Source organism: Beta vulgaris, chromosome 5 (assembly GCF_026745355.1).
Source record: "Beta vulgaris subsp. vulgaris cultivar EL10 chromosome 5, EL10.2, whole genome shotgun sequence".
Classification (NCBI taxonomy): domain Eukaryota; kingdom Viridiplantae; phylum Streptophyta; class Magnoliopsida; order Caryophyllales; family Amaranthaceae; genus Beta; species Beta vulgaris.
The window spans coordinates 2823864-2842025 of NC_079206.1; the positions used below are offsets into that span (position 1 = coordinate 2823864).

General features: G+C 34.1%; 1 protein-coding gene across 1 annotated transcript; it reads right to left on the minus strand.

Moving 5' to 3' along the window:
• Positions 1-5873: 5873 nt before the first annotated feature.
• On the minus strand, positions 5874-7743 carry LOC104892198 (ethylene-responsive transcription factor CRF2). Its single transcript, XM_010678050.4, has one exon. The coding sequence runs from the start codon at positions 7216-7218 to the stop codon at positions 6136-6138; it is 1083 nt and encodes a 360-aa protein (XP_010676352.2). The 5' UTR covers positions 7219-7743; the 3' UTR covers positions 5874-6135.
• Positions 7744-18162: the final 10419 nt, after the last annotated feature.

Below are 18162 nucleotides of genomic sequence, written 5' to 3' on the forward strand. Positions count from 1 at the left end.
ACCGCATCATAGGCTAATTACATGCAGCCCCCAATCCTCCATAATACCTCGCCTGACTCCTATCAAAACCTATACCGAATATTTGGGTATACGTAAACCTAGATTTTTTTTTTTATCACTAGTTATTATTTTTCTTGTTTGGAGTTCAATCTGTACATACTAGAGTACTTCCTCCGTTTCCTAAAGATCTTCCCTCTTTCCGTTTAAAGGTGTTTCCAAAAGATTTTCCCTCTTTTGCTTTATTCCTTATTTGGCAAAACAAATTTCCCTATTTACCCTCTCATGTCACTATCATATGTTCCATCATTACATTATTAATTCAATTTTACTCCCTTTCTCTCTCCTACTTTAACCCCTTTTTATTTGTTTATTTATTTAACCCCTTTATCTCTCCTACTTTACTCACACCATGCCCCACACAACTTGATTTTCCTTGGTATCTGTAGGAACAGTAAGTGGGAAGATCTTTAGGAAACGGAGGGAGTATTTCCTAAAGGTGATAATGAGTCTGGCATGTTCGTGAATAGTTTGGGATCGACTCGGTTAAAGTTCAACTCGTGGTGGCTCGACTCGAGACTTTAACGAGCCGAGTTGGAATAGGCAAAGCTCGACTTGACAGCTCGTGAACGGGTTCGATTATACTTTTATGTAGAAAAATAATATATATATTAATCTAGATATCATACAATAATAAGTTAATAGTTCCATTGTTTAAAAGAAAACCTATAAATCTCAAATATTAAAAAAGGAAAAACAAAGAAAACATGTGAAAACTAGGGGTGATAAAGAGTCAAGCTTGTTCATGAACAGTTCGACCTCGGCTTGAATAAAGTTTGACTCGTTAAGCTTCAAGCTCGGCTTGAGCCCGAATAAACTTAAACGAACACAAGCCAAACAGACTACAGTTTGGTCCCGACTCGACCGATAAGCTGCCCTAGTACTTCCTCCCTTTTCTCATATTTGCAATATTTTGACGGTCAGGTTTATTATTGCATAACTTTAACTCTTTATATCTTTAATTATAGATATGTAAAAAAGTATAAAGATTAAGTATTGTGACATCAACTTAAGTGAGTATCGTTTTATACTCTCTCCCTTCTTTTTGTTCATCTGATCCTGTTTTGACTTGTGTGTTTGCATATATATATTTTTTTTTTACTACAAATAACTTTCATTGCATATCAGTATAACTTATCTCGGTTGAATATTAATAAAGTACTGAAACGAATCAAATAAGATCTCACATACCTATATTTTTTTCTTATATATTGAGAAGAATTTAGAAAATTCTCTCGAATTATGAATAGTACAAGATTCCGAGTGAGAATAACAGATGAGAAAGAAGTTAGTAGTAATCTCCCATCAAAGAAGAAACGGCTAATTTGTCAAAGGACCAACTCAACCAAAAGTTTAAGCTGATGGTTGAGGCCCTAGGAATAGATTTATACTCTATCACAATTTGATAGTAATCTACCAATAAAAACTACCAAAAACAATGTGATAGCAACCCGCCATAGCCCATAAGTAAGGCTAGGAAAACGGCAATTGGAAAGAAGAGTATCAATATTCAAAGCTCCATATGGTCTTTTTTTAAACTGTATCACTTGCCTTGATTGAAGTGAAAGCAAGTTCTTTGGCTCTAGGTTCTTTCATTATTTGAATGTTTTCATAACCATACCTTCCAGATTCAGTATGCAATTCCAAGATAACTAGATCCTCATAACATTTGCTACATTTGCTCGTTTGCTACATGCGGATGCAGCCTTCTTTATGTAAATTTCAAATGACAGCCAAAGACTTTTCAGAGCATTTTTTACAATAAATATTCAATTTTCCAAGAGTGAGATTTTGTCTAGAAACAATGATAAGGAAATTTATATAGCATCTACTTCCCCAAAAAGTCATTTCTCGTCAAACGTTAAGGTTTAATCAATATAAGAGCTTGTCCCACATTGAATAAAAAAAAGAAAGAGAGGATGACTAATATATAAGTTTAATAGACTACTCCTTTAATTGTCGATTGGTTTTAAGATAGAACTTCATATGGGTTTGTATGTGATCACTCTCTCCTCTTGCCTTTGTGTACTGGCCCAATGATGTATTTGTCATCAAATAACGGTAGAATTCCACCATTCCCTAGCATGTCGTTCAATTGAGAATGTAGCTAACAAATTATGATATAACACAACAATACAACTGAAACTCATACAACACAAACTCAAGATTTTTCAGGGAAACCCAAAAGTTACATAATACAAACACGAAATCTAGCCAAATTTGACCTAAATTGCCTCAATATGTTAGGCATCATTCACCTGAATAAACTATAAATTGCAAAAAAGTTCAGTTAAGGACTAATAAAGACAATTAAGTTCAATTCAAAGCTAGAATAAAATATGATAAGGGTTGATAAGTTATGTTTAGAGTCATTTAGTTCAGATAATAATTTAGCTAACTTCATAACTAATCAATTCTGATAGTTAAATTTCGGTTGAAGTAAGCACAAACTAAATCATGCTTGAAACTTATGTTAGTAACTTATATTGAATGGTATGTAAGACAAAAACTTTCGATCTTAGCTTAATTTATGAATTTTAAGTCAAAACATTTTAAAAACGCATATAATAGAATTAATAATAGATTGGGAGAAACAATCATCACTATACAAAGTGGTAGATGCGGTGGGGCTGACTTCTTCTTGTTGATGAGTATAACTAGCGAGTTGTGGGCATCACTTATCAGAATCAATTTTATGCAAAGTAAATTGAGTGGTAACCTATTAATTAATTTCTTCATTTGTTTTTTTAAACCCACGTTTATAAATTATAAGTTAGGGAAATGCCATAAAATAATCAGGGGATATAGAATAAGAGCTAAAGTGAGATTTCCTTTTAGAAGATTACACATATTAAGGGAAGGAATTTATCCTTTAAAGATAGAAAAATAGCACAAGATGCTATCATATAAGGGTGCTATTTTTATTAAAGTAAAGAGGATATTATCTAAAGTACTTTTGTGCTCTATAGCACAAAAGGCATAGTTGAAAATTTCCCTAGTTGATAAAAATTAGGGATTCAACTAACCTCAAAGGTGCAGTCTATGTAAGTATATATTACCTCTTTTGTTTGCAATGATTTGTTGATTTATTGAACCAACTTGTAAGTTGCAAATATTGTCGCATAAAAGATGCCTAAAAGATGTTATACTTATATACGCGATGTTACATCTTGAGTGGCATGTGTTCTCGGACATTAACTCGCACACTTCACATAATCACATTGGTTTACATGCATCTTAAGTTGCTCAAGCAATCTACGTCTGAGTGTATAGTAGACGCTAGAGGTGGGCATGGGTCGGGGATTTGGGTCCGGCCCGACACGAGCCTACTCGAGGCCCGGCTCGTTGTCCGCTACGTGGGTCGCGGGCCTGTCACGGTCAAGAAATTTTATTCCAGGCCCGCACCGGCACGAGCCTGTGTGTGCCGGCCCGCGGGGAGAACGCTCCTTTCCTTTGTTTTTTAGCCTAAAACTGTGAAAAATACAAAAACAAAACATAAAACATGGGCCAGGCCCACGGGAGGCACGGGCCCTGGCTGAGGAAAAAATTTGGATTTTTCAATCCCGGCCCGCCATTTCCCCAAGCCCGCGGACCGATCCCGTGAACAGGCCCTGCCCGGCCCATGCCCAGATCTAGTATATGCACTACTCACAGTAAACAGTGGGGTCTCTGATGGGGGAACAACCGAGCAGTTGAGCTACCTCTTAATGTCCCCATTTTGAGAGGCCCCTATCCCAGAATGAAAATTTATGTTCTTTCTTTTGAACTCCTACTATTATGAGTCGAGTAGTGATAAAACGTTCATCATAAGCAGTTAGGTTATCACGCCCACTCACAGTCATATATTATTAAAAAAAGTTGATGTGACACTTTTGTCAGAAAAAAAAAACATACCTATGTTTGTGTATTTGAAATCCTTATTATTGTTAAACCAACTTATGTTTGTAGATTTGAAAACCACGTTTTTGTTAACTCAACCCTTGTTTGTGAAAAAGTAATTAAATATGTGATTTTTGTCATAAAGAAAAAAGTTGCAATTATTTGTGTGTCGCATTCAGCTTCTCCCCCCCCCCCCAAAAAAAAGTACATTTGATTATTGATACGAACCATTTGTGTGTATTTGAAACCTTTGTTATTGTTAAATCAACCTCTGTTTGTGTTTGAAACCCATGTTTTTGTTAATTCAACCCATGTTTGTGTATTGTTAAATTTTCTAATATTATATTGACTTTATTTAATTGTTAAATTACCACTTTATCCTTTTTGTCATTGTTAAATTACGCATTATCCCTGTGAGTGGGCAGTGATAACCGCTCATGATGAGCGTTTTATCACTCCTCATTGTAAGTCTATGATTAGCTCTTTCTTGACGTCTCAAAATGGTATCTTATTGGTCAAATTACGAATAATAAGTAATTATATAAGCATGCATGTTGTCAAGCAAGGCGTGGCCTAGTAGTAAAGGTTTAACCTCATCCTATTAGGGAGTCTTTGGAGTGAGATTTCTCTTACCATTATCCTCCCTTCCTCCAAGGAATTTGACCTGCAAACCTGACTGGTTATTCCTGTATGAGATGTCAGTTCAATAGGATCCATCATCTTACCAACTTAAAAACAAAAATGTTACAAACGTACAATAGGATTACTATCATCTCACCATCCCTTTCAATTATAAATTCATACTATTTTAGGCATATAACCTTTTTTTCTTAACTAATAATCTAAAATAATCTCTATTATATATGAGAACTCCTAAATTTTCGGTATCCACCCTCTTTACCCAAAATACCCCTAATAACCAACAAAAATACAAACTGTATTTTCTCTTTTTTTTTTAAGAACTACAACTGCAAAGCACTTATATTTGCACCAATAAAAACAAAAAATAGAACAATACACTTAAATGACGATTATATTAAAACTTTCACAAAATTACCTACATGCGATGTCACACACGCGTCACGTGCAAAAGATACTAGTAGTTCTATATAGGATTAACTTCAATTTAATGAGATACTTACTTCCTTTAATTTGGCCCCCTTAGGCAAAACAAATGCAACATAAGTTAAAATCTTTAAAACCTTGTTTTCAAGTCTAAGGAATGGAAAAAGACGTGGAATGGTATGGAAAGATTCATAATTATTGTTTTGTCTAATTATTGTGGCGGCTTCACTATAATTAGTGGCCTTTCCACCTCACGACCAAGACATGAACATCAACCTTATGAAGTGCAATTACCCCATCCTCCATAAAACATGTACTAACAATATCTTTTAGTGAGTTAAGGAATTGACCTTTCTTCACAAGTCAAAACTAAAATTTTCCAATCAATTTGCCATTAACATATAATATAATAAAAAAATATCACCATCAAATTTGTTATAAAAACTTATTTTTATGTATTCACGCAATCTATCAAAAGACTACAGGTACAAGTTTAAAGTCTCATACTTCTAATTAATTATTATTATTACTACTCCACAATACTTATACATTATCAAGTTCAAATAGTAATGAGTAATCTCTACTTTTTAGGCGAACTTACTTATTAACAAAACCAATAAAAAGGGCAATATTATCTCTATCTGGTGAGTAGTTAACTCACTAGAAATATGGTATTAAAAAACTATTAGAACTGATGAATTGGATTCCACAATATATTTATTTTTATTAGTAGTAAGTTGTTGTCCCATTGAGCAGATAAAGTTTTTTCCGATTTAGACGATCGATAGTAAATAACATTATGACCCGTCGAGAAAAAAAGCACTAAAATTTAGTGAAAATGTCATTTTTTTTTTCTTTTTTTTTTGAGGGGAGAAAATGTCATTAATATGACAAAACTACGTACTTATGATAAATACACTTGATGATAATAGATTACATAATACAAGTTCTAAACACATAATTAACATATTTAAAATTTAAACAAACAAATATAAATAAAATTAATAATAAAACAAAAATAGCTTTAACTCGTTCCCGCCGTTTACAAAACCTTCTTTTTGCAAAATTACTTGCAAAAAAAACTCGGAAAAAGCACTAAAAAGAGAAGAAAAATAAAATAAAATAAATCAAAACTCATATAGCAACAAGTGGGTCGGACCCAAATATATCTCCAATATCCGGAAAATAATCATGACTTGACAAACCCGATGACCCGAACAAACCAAAATCATCATGATCATCACCACCGTTAAATAACATATCCGCATTACAATCGTGACCGAACACGTGTCCATCCTCACTCCCAAAACCCGAATCCTCAAACAAGTCGGGTACTGTACCATCAAAATCAAAAAAGTCACTCGGGAACAACGAATCAAAACACGACACGTAAGGCGACGACGACGACGAAGTAGTTGGCGTGGGTCCCAACGGCTGGCATTCTTGTAATTTCTCCTCCTTCACTAATACGGGCTCCACCCTCGGGCTCACGGGCTCGGGTTCGGGCTCGGGCTGAAAGCGGAGTACAGAGGTAGGTGAGTAGATGGATGGAGTGTGGAGGTGGGACCCATCGTCGTAATCTGACGATGACGTGGAGGAGAGAGAAAGCTTCTTAGGTGTAGGTGGTGGTGGAGGTGGTGGAGTGGAGAAATTAGTGAGAGCATGGGGTCCACGAAGTTGAATAGCAGCGTTATCATACACCATAGCAGCTTCTTCAGCTGTATCATACGTGCCTAACCACAACCGTACACGTCGCAACGGATCTCTAATCTCAGCCGCCCATTTTCCCCACGGTCTTTGTCTCACACCTCTAAACTTCTTCCCACCATGACCATGTAATACCTGTTTCACAGGAGAACATTTCTTCTTTTTCTTCTTAGGCCTTTTTAAATCGACGCCGTTATTAGCAGGTAAAACAGCGTATTCAGGTTCAGTAGTAGTTGAAAAAGCAGAAGAAGTAGAACAAGGTTCAATGTTAACCTCGTTAATAAACCTCTTAATACGACGACGACGTCGTTGAAAGTTATAACTAGAGTTTTGTTCATCTTCTTCTCCAGAAGAATCAGTAGCATCAGCATCAGTAACAGAGATTCTAACAATTTTTGGATAATAATTATTTTGAGATGATGATTTAGTTCGAATTTGTTTATGAACAAGAATAGTATGATTTTTATGCTCTGTGAATTTAATAGAAGAAGGAAATATATGAGACTCCATTTTTGTATGGTTTTTTGTTTTCTTGTTTTACATTTAAAGGAGAAGAAGAAGAAGAGAGAGAACAAAAAGAGAGGGAGAAGAAGAGGGCGTGCGAAATGAGCGTGATATAGAGAAGGCAAAAAAAAAAAGAGATTCGGTGAGACTCGAGGAATAAAGAAAAAGAAAGAAGATTATAAAGTTGTGGAAAGAAAAGAAGAGCTTCAAATTGAAGCTTTCAAATGTAATGGTAAGAGTTAGCACAGAGTACAAAATGACTGTGTTTTTCTCTCTATAGAAAGAAGAGAGAGAAAAAAAAAGAGGTTTTTGTTACTGGGGAAAGAAAGAAAGAAAGAAGAATATTTGGTTTCTAAAGGTACTACTTTGAAGCACGAGTTGGTGAAACTTTTAGAGAGATATAGAGAAGATGAAGGATGGATGAGGAAGGAGAAGAAAGATAAGGAAGATGATAGTAGTAAAAACTAGATAGATAGGAAATAACGGAATACTGTTACGGCGATATTTGACGAAGGGAGGTCCCAACTTAATAGTCCTGCTTTTTTATAGGACTTAAAATGTTTTATTTTTTTGAATTTGAAAAATAAAGAAAAAAATAATACTTCACTTTACATAGCAGTACTGTATGATGGAGAGGTGGTAGCTCAGAGCAACTACAATAACAAACTACAAGTCTACAACTATTTGTAGCTTTTGTGTGTATGTGTAACATCAGATTTTCAAACTGCAATATTTTCAAGTTAGAACCTCTTTCATTGGAAAACTACAACCACTTGGAGTTTTTATGTATTGGAAAGTAAAATGTGAAAGAGAAAAGTGGAAGTGTGTGCCCACAAAAAATTGACAAAGCAAGTAGCTTTGTGGAGCTATTTGGTCGTTTAAAGCAACAAACTTGTTTTCTCTTCAACAACAAAGCTACTAACTCCAACTATTGGTAAATTGCAAGCTGGGATCTAATAACTATCGTTGGAGTTGCTCTCAGTGGAATACTGCCCCGAATTCCAGGATATTGTCCAAAGTTCGAATCCTCATCCCAACAATATGTTGGACATTTAATTCTAAGTTGTTTAGCTTTATACCCAACCTTGAGTTGATATGCCCGGTAAACTAGTAATCTAGTAAGGGTAGTTGATTTTCGGATTAATTATATATTCTAATTTAAAAAAAAAAAAACATAGTAGTACTATATGGGCAGCTGTAATTGAAGAAGAGAAGGAAGTGCTTGTGACAGAGTGATGGGTGACAGTATATAGTGGGGTTGGGTGAGATTAGTATGTCTCTTGCTCTCTGCTCTAATACAGTATCCTTTTACTCTCTTTATTTTCAGTTACAGTATATCTGTGTATTTCCGGTGAAGCTCCGAGATATTTTGCGAGGCGCCGCATTTAACGGTGGAAGGTGATTATGACACGTAGCAAGTGGGACCCATATATCCAATGGCTTCAAGGAGAAGGTGAAATTGAAGGGGCTGACTCCTTTTTTACATAGTGACTCAACCAAATATTTTGGGGCCTTGGAATTTCCACAGATTCCCTGTGGTGTAATATCACGTGACCTTTACCGGAGATACCAGTTGCCCTTTCAAACTCTACGGGGAAATTAATTCTTTTTTATTATTATTATTATTATTATTTTATTATTATTATTATTATTATTATTATTATTATTATTATTATTATTATCAGTTTTTTTATCAAATGTCCCTGATAAAAAAATTTATTCACCAAATACTCCAACTTTTTTCAAAATTCACCATATACCCCTGATTTTTAACAAAATTCACCAGATACTCTTACTATTAACGGACGTTAGTGCTCCGTTAGATTGTATTTACAAGTTTGTCATAACTCAACCTAATTAGCCCTAAATCAACCTAATTAACCAAATTAAACCTAATTAAACCCTAAACTCTCCCTAACCTAACCCTACCCCCCAAACCCTAGACCCACCACCCAACCCCAGCCCCACCCCCTCCCCGGCAACCCCTGCAAGCCCCTTTCCGGCAGCCCCCTTCCCCTCCCCGACAACCCCTGTAGGCCCCTTTCCGACTGCCCCCCTCCCCTGCTCGCCTCGCTCGCACCTCCCCAACCCTCCTTCCCTCGCGCCTCTCATCCCCCTCCCATACACCCAAAACTAATTTTTGTTCATTCGAACTCTCTTTTTTTAGTATATTTTTACTCATTTGATGATTTCAATAATTGAGCAACGAAAAAAACTAGCCTTAAGTATACGCCTATTATACGATATCATGCTCATTGCTCACGATACATCCGAATATATATTAAAAAATTTCATCTGCTTCTGCTTTAGTTAAATTTAAATTTTGGGTCACATGCTTATGAATAATTATGATAATCTAATAAATTAATTTTTCTGCTTTCGAAGCGAGGCTTTTGCCATTTCATATTTTTATTTGCTCCAGGTTTTTACATGTTCATCCCTCTCGCTCTTTCGCTTTTGCAATCTTCTGCAATCTACACTCTACATTTGTTTGGGTGTTTATTTGATTACTAAGTAAAAGATTCCTTAGCTGCCCCGAAAAAATCTGTTAACATTTCTTTCATGAGATTCCTAATTCCTCGTTTTAGATCATATTTAAGGCTCTTCATTAGATAATCAAAACCTTTCTATTTTTTTAGAATATGAAACAATCATGTAACGACGCCTTACCAATTGCACTCCAATAAACTTTTCCTCCTTTATCTTCCTCTCTTAATTTTATGCTCAAATATTACAAAATTTTGAAACTTTTTTTCACTAATTTATTTATTAGAAAACATAACTTGATATATTGGGCTTATAAAATTTTCTTCACGGCTATTAAGGGTATGTTCTCCTCATAATTTTCAGTTTAGTTCAGCTGCAATCAGTTCAGTTCAATTGCAATCAGTTTAGTTCAGCTCTAATTATCATTTCTATTAGTTGTAATTTAATTTATTTCAGTTCAGTTCAGTTGCAATCAGTTCGTAATTTCATGGTATTCAACAACATGGTGACGCCTCATAATGTTCTTTTAGCCCGTGTTTCAAGATGGGTCGAGGAGCATGGCTCGTATGTGAAGCAGATTTATCTTACTCGTGTGTCTTCTCCAAGCAACAACCCTCGTATTTGGTCTGCACACCCACAGGTTTTGTCAAACTTAATTTTGATGTTTCCCTTGCTGTTGACGGTTGGATAGGCTTGGGTGCCATTGCACGTGACTCCACTTGACGTGTCTTATTTGCTGCGACACGAAGGGTTCGTGCCCACTGTTTTGTAGAAGTAGCCGAAGCTAAGGCTATAAAAATGGTCGTTTGTCTTGAGCAAAGGTTCGGCTTGCAAGATGTTATGGTGAAATCCGACTGTGAAACCGTCATTAACCGTCTCTCGAAACATGCCATTTATCTCACGGATCTTGATCTGGTCCTGCATAATATTTTTCTTCTAGTATGCATTATTCCATCATTGCATAGTCACATGTTAAACGTGACGGAAACTATATAACCCATAATTTAGGTAAATTCATCCCTTTTGAAGTTGAGCGAATTCAGGAGAACAACTCTCTGATGAACGTGGCTCCTAATGTTTTGATGGATTCGTTATCAATAGAATACAAAATAATATCATGTTTTTCCCCTTAAAAAAAAATCCTCGTTAGCACTGCTATGTTGACCAATTGGTTAGGGCTTGGGGGGTGTTTTGTTAACGAAACAATAGCCAACAATTACGCTCAAATTGACAGAAGTCGGGAACATTATAGGTTTGAATAATTGAAAACCCCGTAGAAGCAGTATGAACTGGTTAAATGTGAAAATGTGTATAGTACTATGAACTAGGATTACGAGAACTATTTAAAAGTTTTCAAATCACGAAATTTCTACCCACTAGCTAGGAACTAACAAGTACTTGTACTATGCATGTATTCAGATTTCAGATGAAACCGAAGTACTAGTAGTTAAACAAGGAATTGATGACCAAGTCAATGAGGCATCAATTCCAAGGTCTCACCTCTAGAGCCACGAAATTAAAGAGGAGAAACCAAAACCTTCAAAGTTCAAAATCTTCAAATTTCACTGTTATTGAGAATTACTCCATTTGTTTCAAAATATAAGACATTCACGTTTTACGAAAATTCACTTTGACCACAAATATCTCTCAGATACGATAGATAAAATTTATTAAAATTATTCAGTTGGATTCCCTTAAAAAATATGATAATAACATTATTTTTTAAAATTTTCTATCAACATAAATTGAGAGTAATTAACGGTCAAAGTTTGACCTCGAACATCGTGCGTGCCTTATATTTTGAAACAGAGGAAGTAATCATGACCATTTTTGACTTAATTCTCCTTCTAGGAAATTCTGATTCACTGAAGAATTATTATAAAATAATTGATAGTACTATCTCCATTTCAAAATATAAGGCACGCACGATGTTTGAGGTCGAACTTTGATCGTTAATTTCTCTCAATATATGTTTATAGAATTTTTTTAAAATAAATGTTATTATGGTATTTTTCAAGACGTATGCAATGGTATAATTTTTATTTATCATATTATGAGAGATATTTGTGGTCAAAGTAAATTTTCATAAAGTGTGAATGCCTTATATTTTGAAACGGAGGGAGTAGTACCTTTTGCTAATATAAACTACGAAATTGTGTCCATCGATTCAAGTGTGAATTAATGAAATAATAAGTATTTGAAGGTATAAAAAATTGTATGATGCTGTTACACAAAAATCTTCTAGAGTCAGATAATTATAAATTCAAACCTCATTACAAGATAATTTGTTAAAATTGTCGGACCGAGAATATTAAGTGATCAAATATCTAATCAAATTTAACGATACTTCTTTATCTTTTGAGTTGTTCTGTCAGATTAGTTGCTCAAGATATTTGGTCTCTACCCGAATCCGATGAAAAAAATGGGACCACTTATTATGAACTCGTTGAGAATGATTATTATCTAGTTCATGGCCTATTAAAAGTAAAAGGCGCTCTGGTGGGATCATTACGGGCAGAAAAATATTGCAGTCAGAATGATCTAGTGACATTGTTCCTTCGTCCCGAACTAAGGAATCCCTTAGATTTGATGCAAAATGGATCTTGTTCTATCCTTGATCATAGATTTCTCTATGAAAAATACGAATCAGAATTGAAAGAAGGGGAAGGAGCCATATCTCCGCAACATATCTAAGAGGATTTATTCAGTCACATAATCGAAAACGGTGGATAAATTTTCCGATTAAGTTGATTGAATGGGTTTCCAATGTCCTTAATGGTTGCTCAAAGTTGATTGAATTTGAACATTCTAGACGATTTGGTTGCCTTTGGTGGAAAATTCAATCTGGTTGTAATCGCTGGGGGTGGTTTTTGAAGTTAAGTGTGAAGATTAAGGGTATATGGTATTCAGTTCTTGTCCCTGCATTAGGTAGTGTTAATCCTTGGAGGAATTTTGTCCATGCTTTTCTTCATGTTTCTCAAGAGGGTTCGAGTCTAGTTGCTGCTATTGTTAGTGAATGCAGGGATATCGGTTCAGATTCTTGTGCGTTTCTTCAACAAGAAAGTTCGCCCCTCACTCACGATAGTGAGCTCAAATTAGAAGTTGATGCTCTACTAAACTGGGAAAATCTGCAGTTTGACTCTAGTCATCCTAAGTTAGAGCGCATGATTCATCATGTTAAGGAATCAAATATCACTTGTGATGCAATGTGCTTGTTGAACAATGAACCTTTCAAAAACAACAGTGTCAACAAGGAAAAAATGTCCACAAATCTAGAGAGATTATCAGAAAATGCTAGTTTATGTGGCAATGGAAGTACCCTTTCTTTTGCAAATGAGGTGTGTATCAAAGGAAGTTTAGTCTATGTTGATGGAGATGATGTCTCTACTTGTGGTAATGGAAATGGTAGAAATGCAGTTTCAATTGGTGATCGTGGTGATCTTAGTGTTGATTCATTATTGTCGCCTGATTCTAATATGAGCAATGTTGTGCCAATTCCTACTTTACAAAGGCCATTTAAGAAAAATCAATGTCAATTGCTTAATCACCTTGGGTTCCATCGCAATATGGAGAAGAATCATCAATCTCAAGTTCTTCGCCAGATTAAGGTGAAGAAAAAGGGAGTTCAAGTTGCAAGGAAATGGTATAGTGAGGAGTATCCCAATGGGTAAATGGGTTTCCCTACTTCAATATTTAAGGAGTTCATGAGTTTCTTTGTTACTTTGTTTTGATCTTGTTGCCTTAGTTTGGTTTTTTCAGTCGGTAAGTTTAGGTGTTGTTTCTAGGTTTCTCAATTTGGAAGTTGTTGATACTCTAGCTTGGTCTAGTGGTTTCTTGTTGTTTTGGAGTAGTTGTTTTGGTGCTTATGGTGTTCGTTTTATCGCTCAAGGTGGTGTAGTTTGGTATTTCAATGTATGCCTTGAACTCTTTTATGAGTATTAATGAAATGAGTTAAATTGTAAAAAAAAAAAAACTCTTGATCCTGTTGCTTTCTAGTTGATTGTTAATAAATTGAGATTTTCATATTACACCGCCTAATTTGCTGATAATTACATTCATTTTTCTATCATAGACTTTATAGTATGAAAAATTATCCTATGAACGATATGTTACAGGTTCGAATCCCCTTCTCTTATTTGTACTGCTCTCGTGGCTCATATGGATAAAAAAAAACAATTTATAACACTAATTAAAAGTTCGTTAAGAAAAACAACTTTGAATAATTTGTTTAGATTTGATTTATTCAAATCAATAACCATTCTTATAAAATTGAACGTGCCATGCACACACAAAGCACTTTGAGACCACTAATACGTTGATGATTAAGCTGTGATTAATGAAACTGCTTGATGATTATATTAATCGCCAAACATTAATGTTTTATATATTTTTTTTATAAAAAGTCAATTAATATAATTAAGTACTTGAGAGTTAACACTTAACATGATTAAGAATATAGTCATACCATTCATTTCAGGGCTCACGTATGAGTCGTAGTAGAAGACTAGTAGTACTATTATGTAGGTGGAGGTTCGCCGCTTCGACAACGGAAGAGTTTATAAACTTTTTAAGTTATTTAGAGTCTTAGCTTACATTTGTTTTTCTTCCATCTTCACAGTTTCTAAGACATCGGACATCCTAGGATACCCATACTTAAGATATATCAAGAGTTAAGGTAGGAAGAAATGGCAAATTTTTCTTAGATTGGGCAAAATATTGGCATTTTTGCGCAATTTAGTGTCATCTTTGTGATATATTGGATATTTAGAACGATATTTTAGGGTGTTTTTCTAGTACGATAAAGAAAGATATTTGTGAGAGAAGACGATAATTACTCCCTAGAAATGTGCATATTATATTCTACACAAGGGAGTATGATGTATATATGCTCCAAAAAGATCATGCAATACACTTAATAATGTGTAAGAGTTTCTGGAATCGAGAGAGACGCTCCAACCATTTATATTTCCACTACTCTCCGTAGAAAGTGAATAATGCCAAAATACAAAGCAGAGTATCATTCTCTAACTTTTCTTTCTCCTTCCAGCTTTTCAAGTTAAAAAATGTTTAGTAATTTCCAACTAGTTTACGATTTTTAAACTCTTTAACTTATTCTTCACTTATAATTAGAAAAGGTATAGAGAATATCAGAAATAATAAGAAAGGTTGCGGAAAGGTCCATAAAAATAAGAAAAGTGTGAAATTTTTTATAGAAACAAGTAAATTTTAACAAAAAAAAATAGTTCTCGAAAGTCCAAAGAAAAAAAAATTTCAAAAAATTAAGAAACGTTGAAAAATATAAGAAAAGTTCTATCAAATAAGTAAAATTTAGGAAAAAAAAAAGTCGAATTCAGCGGACCTCAAATTAAAGTTTTTGCTTAACACTTCTTAATTTCAACTACTTTTTAACCTGCACTCATTTTTTTTAATAGACAAATCTTCCATATTTTTTTTCATAAGATGAATAACCTACAGACCCCGCCCTTGCACAGAGCCCAACCCACATGCCCAGGCACTTGGAAGGAGCGAGAGTTATAAGGAGAATTCTCTTCCAAATACCCCTCACTTGATAGGATTCGAACCCCTAATCTTAAAGTTATGAGGTGCAATTCCTAATAAGTGAGCCAAGCTAAGCTTGATAAGGCAAAATTCCTATATACTATTGAAAGATACACACCTTGACACAGAAATAAATATTACTCAAATTCGCGTACCCATGTGTATATAGGCAGTTAGGCACACATTCAAAACTATTTAAGTATCCCTTTGAAAAAAAAATACATTAAACAGATACTCCAAATCTTAGTCTATTTTTTCCTCTCGAAATCTTCTCTCCACAGCAGGCATATATTACAAGGCCAGAGCATCTAAACCCACACTTAATAAAGCAAATAGACATGACCAAAAGATCAGAATGTGAGACTTTCCATCTTTTTTGCCACTTTAACTGTCGAAAATCAAAAACCCCTCACGTGATGTCGATTCTTTGTTTATATTTTAGCAAATTTTTAGTACTAAATATAGTATGCCCATGACTTCAGAACTTGCCCTCACTTATTTTTAAAAGTGTTATAGTTTCTAGTTGGAGAAGATTGTAATACTAAATATAGTATTTCAGTAGCTTGCAAAAAGTGAAAACTGATAAAGAGATGCCAAGTAAAGTAGTAGCTCCCCACACTTCCTCTCTACATTATTTTCTGAATTCTCTAATTTTTTATTATAACAGTTTCTACTTTCTACTCCCTCTGTGGTTGTGATGTACTTCCTCCGCTTTTTTTAAGTGACACATTTACATAGTGTTTACTATTCACAATTTAAATTAGCTTTGGTGATTTACATTTTAAGAAAAACATAGTCATGTGGAATCTTGTTTGATTCGTCTGAATGTGAATTTTTTTAATATCAACTTTTTATAATTTTTATTTATTAATAATTGAAGATATTAATGGTTAAAATAATGCATTGGCAAACGTGAAAACAAGAAATGTGTCACTTAAAAAGAAACGGAGGAAGTATCTTCTAAGTTCCAACCTTAAGCTTGAGAGTTGAGATTTCAATTTCTATTAAAAGCACTTTTAGATTTCCCTTATTCTTTACTCTATTCTCATAATGTTTAGTCCATTAACCTAGACCGAATTAACCTCTGCAAGGTTAGGGTCTAGCAGGGTAATTTGATCTTACCAATCCAAAAAACAAAAATTTCTACTTCCTTCATTCTATAATAATTGTAATATATACTTAGAATAAGCATAATCAAGATTGTTGGTGACAACTTATATACAATCCATTTTCTTATTCATTGAAATACAATACTTTTGGAGTTTCGTTTTGTTTATCATTTATTTCAGTTTTAACTTAGGTTTTTTTAGACAATTTCCAAATGTTACAAAAGAATTTAAAAGGGTCATTGAAAAAAAAAGTGCTAAAAGTTGACCCCAATCAAAATTTCAAATGTTAAAAATGGATTACAATTCTAGATTTTAAAGGATTTTAACATTTTGGCCTCCTTTGATTGATATTGGACGATATCGTTAGGTCGGTTTACATTACATATTATCATATAGATCGATTAATCTCAATTTCATTATTATAGTACATTAATATTTTTTTTTTGTTGTTACCACCCGCTTCATCCTTAGGACTAATCCGACTTCAGAGCAAATTCTGGATGGTTAGGTTCCAGTCCCTCCCAACTGTTGTTGTAGAGGATCGAACACGTGGTCCTCCCTACCAAGTTCAACCCCAATCACCACTGAACCAACAACCAATTGGTTATATAATACATTATTTAACTACAATATGTACTATTGATATTTCAAGTTAAATTCGGTTGGAAAAAAAATTGGATGAAGTCAAGCCTTTGTATACTTCCTAATGAAGATGTAAAAATATCAACCATGGGAGAGACCAGGACAGTAAAGTAAATCCTTTTTAACTGTCTTCCAAGTGAAGACAAGGTAAAAGTTCCATTGACTTACGCCAAATTTATTCTATTTCACTTTCGTTTAAAGTGTTCTTCACCTCAAGCTCAATTCAACTTTATTCAATAGTGAGTTTTAGCAAGGACAAAAGCCTTTAAATGCTTTTCGATGTTTCTTAAATCTAACTTTTCTAATAAATATCTTTCAACAGTAATTATACAATATTCTCATCAAAAGAGAATTCTCAATAATAAATATAAAGTTAATATTAACCTTCTCAAAAGTTAAAAGTGGGCTAATTACTGTAATGCTTTCAATAAAAAGCACCAAAATATTTTTTAACAAAGCATAAGTCAATTCGTACTATAGGGCATAGAGGTAATTCAGAAAAATGTTCTTTATTTCATGTGAAAGTTACACGGTCATACTTACTTAAACTTCATTTTAAGCATGATACTTACTTAAACTTTTCCGTTTCTAGAAGTTTTTTTTTAATATATATGAAACCACGAAGACAGTACAAAGTACAAAGTACAAAGAAGGGGAAGAAGGTTCGAACCTATGACCTATCGTTCACAACACCTCAATCTTAATCACTAGGCCAATACATCCTTGATTTTCCGTTTCTAGAAGGTTATACTATGAAAAAGGCTATATGAAAAATAATTGATGTGAGATTCAAAGTTGAAAACCAGTAATATCCCTCATTTGTTCACTAGAGAATTATTCTCCATTTCACCTCACTCTACCATCCCAGTATCATAGTATCAAAAAATTGCAAATCATTGACTGACAGTAGAAATTCCATAATGTTTATCCTGTTTCAGATCTACAAACACTTCATCTTCATTAGCCATTTTCCAAATTATCCCCATAACTATTCGCCATACCTCACTTCACAAGACAATAAAGATGTCTACAGAATAGTAGTAATTCACCTCCAGATTTCTTTGGTATCTTTATGTGTCTAAACTAATATAGTATATAAATCCTGAAGAAATTTCCCTTGTTCCCAAGAATTTGGTCACTTTCCAAGCAGCAA

Bases quoted from the DNA above. Each gene is read 5' to 3' on its own strand.
- LOC104892198 (XM_010678050.4), bottom strand. From the start codon at position 7,218: ATGGAGTCTCATATATTTCCTTCTTCTATTAAATTCACAGAGCATAAA.